Genomic DNA, 3,987 nt, shown 5'->3' with positions numbered 1-3,987 from the left:
CCTAGGCTGCTTCCCACGCTAGCTCTCCTGGGAACCAGCTAAGCTCCAAGTGGGGAGCCCCAGACCTGTCCCCCCCCCAGTCCAGTTCCCATCACACTGTCTCATCTAGTGCAGCCCCACCTCTCAGTCTAGCCTCAGTCCTTCAGTACCCAACCTATCTATCCTGGCTATTGGGTCCTGAAGAGGACTCTGAGAGAGCAATGGGCAGACAGCTCCAGGAAATGACACAGAGACAGCAGCTTCAGAAACTTAAGGCTTTATTGGCAGACTCTGTACTGCTCTCTACCTTCTAGGCTGTGGCCTTGGAGGAAGGGGCGACCCCAGCCCCTTCCTCCTTCAGGCTCTAGTTTGCAGCTCCTCCCCCTCCTCTTGCTGGGCCTTGCCTCTCACTTCCTGCCCTGCTCCTGGCCCAGCCAGTTTGGGCAGTGCCTAGGGAGCCCTGAGTCCCAGTTCTTCCCAGGGACCAGCCCCGCCCACCGTGGCCCTGGGGCCTGAGGGCAGCCCAGGTGTCAGCCTTGCTCCTCAGCTGCCCCACTTCTCTGCTCTCCTTGCTCTTCCTCCTTCCAAGCTTAGCCCTCTGACCTGCCTCCTCACCAGCCTCCCTCCAGCCCCAAGGCTCCAAGGCCTCACTTTCTGCTCCCTTTCAATCTCTCATTGACCTCTGTCTTATCCAGTCCATCCCAAACGGCTCTCTAAGTTCTCCACCCTCCTGCTCTTGCCAGGCTCTTCCTCACCCCTGTGCCAAGGAAGGGGTGGGGACCACCACAAGGGGTCCTAATTCAGCCAGGCTGACCTGAGGTCTCCTGGTAAGAAACTGGGAGCTGGATCCCAAACTGCTTAGCGGTGGATGACACTGCTAGGACCACCCCACGAAATCAAAGTGCTGGGATTTCTCTGTGATCTTTGACCACAGAAATCCAACTCAGAGCCTTGCCTCCTCCAGGCCCTGGGCCCACCCTTGCATATTACAGTGGGCAATTAGAGGCCTGTGTCCTCACAGTGTTCAGGTGGAACTAAGTCCCATGAGGTGGCCTGGCCCTGCCAGTATCCCCCTCAAAGGCCCCAGTACCCCAGTTTCCAGAAGTCTGTGGTCTTATGCCTATTACTCCCTAGCTGCTGTGGCTGTTCAAACAAAGCAGAAGAACTTCTTCCATCGGCAGCGAGAGAGGGTTCGCACACCTTTGGCGTTCAATTTCTTCTCCAGCCGGGCTTTGTGTTCAATGGCACTGAGAATAGCTGAGTCAAACACCTCCTTCAAGTTCTTCTGCGTCAAGGCAGAGCACTCAAGGTAGCAGGAGGCCCGGATCTTCTCCGCTAGACCCTGAGCCTGGGGTTGGGGCACTGGGCCCTCCCGGCCCCCCTGGTCCAGCTGAATCAATACATTGACATCGTCCCTCAGGTCGGCCTGGGTGCCTACCAGCAGCACAGGAGCTTGGGGGTTGTGAGTGCGGATCTCGGGCAGCCATTTCTCTGTGATGTTCTGGAAAGAGCTGGGCTGCACTACGCTGAAGCAGGCCAGGAAGACATCAGTATCCGGGTAGCAAAGGGAGCGAAGGCGGTCAAAATCTTCCTAGGATGGTAAGGCCAGATCATTAGTAGGATTATTCCCTGCCGCAGGGAACAGGAATCTGCTCGTCACCTGAGGTTGCCGACCTGAGACTCCAAAGGCCCAAGACCATCTCCATTTCTTATCCACCCTCCAGCCCACCTTCTCCCAGACCATTAGAGGCCGCGCCCAACTTCTCACCTGTCCCGCTGTGTCCCAGAGCTCAATGCGCACCGGGGCTCCATCCACCAGGACTTGCACTGCAGGGTCAGGGCGGGAGACAGCGAGTCAGGAAGAGCATCTTGGGCCCTACTAGACCTCACCAGCGCCACCTCGGGGCCTGCTTCCGTCCCCCTCCCGTGGCGCTTCCTTGCCCTCCAGTCCCCGCGCCTGCCGCAGCCCCTGGATGCACAACCCCACCCCCAGCCACGCGGCCGCCGGGGCCGTTGAACGTACCAGAGAAGGTGTCCAGCGCTGTGGGCCGGTAGCGCGCGGGGTACCCATTGCAGGTGTAGCTGACGATGAGGCTGCTCTTGCCCACGGCGCCGTCGCCCACCAGCACGCACTTGATGCCCAGCTCCGGGGACGCGCTGCCCCGCCGCGGGGGAGGGGTCGGGGCCCGGAGCGGGGACGACTCGGCCTCGCTCAGCTCCCGCGGGGGCATGGCCCGCTCCGGGGACAGCCCGGGACCAGGCTCCGCTGCGCTCCGGGAAGCAGGTTCTGCAGGGTGCCTCTGAGTCCGCCAAAGCCCGGCGCGCCGGCCAGCAGCTAACCCAGGGTATATGTGGGGGCTCCGCCCACCTCATCTGCATGTCCCGTGCGGCCCGGGACTCCGCCCACCCGCCAAACCCTGTCGGGGCCTCCCGGGGCAACGCACCCCATGAGGTCCGGCGGTCGCATACCCCGGGTAGGAAGAGAGCCAGGCCGAAAACTGGCGCTCAGAGAATCACGCAGGTACAAGGACAAAGAATCGCCAACATGAGGCAGATCTAGGTATCTTGGCAGAGAAAAATATCCAGGATTTATTGTTAGGAAGAAGAAGCGAGTTGCAGAACACACAATACAGCATGTTCAAATTCAACCTTTGTTCAGATTAAAACAAAAACCTAGATATATGTTTGCACGAGTATAAAAGTCTGGATAATAATTTTCTTATTAAAGAATGATTTTTAAAAATATACAGATCATGGGAGTGCCTGGCTGGTTCAGTCAGTAGAGCATGAGACTGTTAATCTCAGAGTTGTAAATTCTAGCTCCACATTCCATGTAGAGATTACTTAAAAAAATCTTTAAAACACACACACACACACACACACACACACACACACAGATGATAAAAAGCCAGAAGATAAACTCAAGCATGAACACACCAGGTGGGAACTTACCACACTCCCAGGGAAAAACTTGCTCTTGATTGGGTTTGAAGACAGGCTTTAAACACCTTCACTCTGCTCTGCTAAAGGAATTCAGGGTGCTGGAGAAGCTAGCTGGGGAGGATCTCCAAGGACAATTAAACATTTGAATATTTTCTAAATCTCCAAAGTGCCTAATACTATCTTCATCATCATCATCATCATCATCAAAAAAGTACATAGTAATTACTTATATGCTGATGCTGTTCTGGGCCACCCACTGTCCTTACCCCAGAAGGAGTTTACAGATTGAGACAAGATAATCCCAGGTAGTTCTAGGAAGGTCACCAAGAGAGCTAATTTCATCTCTTTGTTGCAGCCACACAAGTGACACAAGGCCCCAAATCCTTTCTTTGAATTCCAAGGCAATCTTTCATCTCAGCCTGTGTGCAAAGATCATTGAAAACACCTCATTCGTGAATTGCTGCAGGGAGAGTGTTGGGAAGGGAGGGGACAGTGAATATTAAAGACAAGAGATAATCCTGTTTCTTAAATAGTTGGTAGTATAAAAATCCATAAATCCAAACCTCTAAAATTCTTGAAAAAAAGTCTCAGGATCCCTGAAGATTTTTATTGTTCCTTCCTTCCTTTTTCCCTTCCTTCCTGGCTCCCTTCCTTCCTCCCTTGTCAAAAGTTGAGGACAGGGGCACCTGGGTGGCTCAGCTGAACGTCCTATCCTTGATTTTGGCTCAGGTATAATCTCATGGTTCCTGGGATTGAGCCCCACCTCGGGCTCTTCACTGACAGTGTGGAGCCTGCTTGGGATTCTCTCTCTCCCTTTCTGCCCCTCTCACGTGAGCACTCTCTCTCTCTCTCTCTCAAAATAAACAAATAAACTTGAAAAAAAAAGTTAAGGACAACAGTGAGAAAGTTGCTGACTTAACCATTAAAATCTTGACTGGGGTTCGGGGTACCTGGGTGGCATAGTGGTTAAGCATCCAACTTTGGCTCAGGTCATGATCTCATGGTTGGTGGGCTCAAGCCCTGAATTGGGATCTGTGCTGACAGCTCAGAGCCTGGAGACTGCTT

The 3,987-nt window shown here is 54.1% G+C and overlaps 1 protein-coding gene across 1 annotated transcript; it reads right to left on the bottom strand.

Moving 5' to 3' along the window:
* Nucleotides 1-240: 240 nt before the first annotated feature.
* On the bottom strand, nucleotides 241-2,854 carry RHOV (ras homolog family member V). The gene is made up of 3 exons (XM_027066967.2): nucleotides 2,003-2,854; nucleotides 1,748-1,806; nucleotides 241-1,570 (listed from the first exon to the last, which is right to left on the bottom strand). Exons 1-3 carry the CDS (start codon nucleotides 2,208-2,210, stop codon nucleotides 1,127-1,129), a joined length of 711 nt encoding a protein of 236 aa, XP_026922768.1. The 5' UTR covers nucleotides 2,211-2,854; the 3' UTR covers nucleotides 241-1,126.
* Nucleotides 2,855-3,987: the final 1,133 nt, after the last annotated feature.

Source organism: Acinonyx jubatus, chromosome B3, assembly GCF_027475565.1.
Source record: "Acinonyx jubatus isolate Ajub_Pintada_27869175 chromosome B3, VMU_Ajub_asm_v1.0, whole genome shotgun sequence".
Classification (NCBI taxonomy): domain Eukaryota; kingdom Metazoa; phylum Chordata; class Mammalia; order Carnivora; family Felidae; genus Acinonyx; species Acinonyx jubatus.
Note: the sequence above shows the minus strand (reverse complement) of the source record. Positions and strands in the feature narration are given on the sequence as shown.

Bases quoted from the DNA above. Each gene is read 5' to 3' on its own strand.
- RHOV (XM_027066967.2), bottom strand. From the start codon at position 2,210: ATGCCCCCGCGGGAGCTGAGCGAGGCCGAGTCGTCCCCGCTCCGGGCC. The intron at 1,807-2,002 runs GTACGTTCAACG...CTGACCCTGCAG, and splicing joins AGCGCTGGACACCTTCTCTG to TGCAAGTCCTGGTGGATGGA. The intron at 1,571-1,747 runs GTGAGAAGTTGG...TTACCATCCTAG, and splicing joins TCTGGGACACAGCGGGACAG to GAAGATTTTGACCGCCTTCG.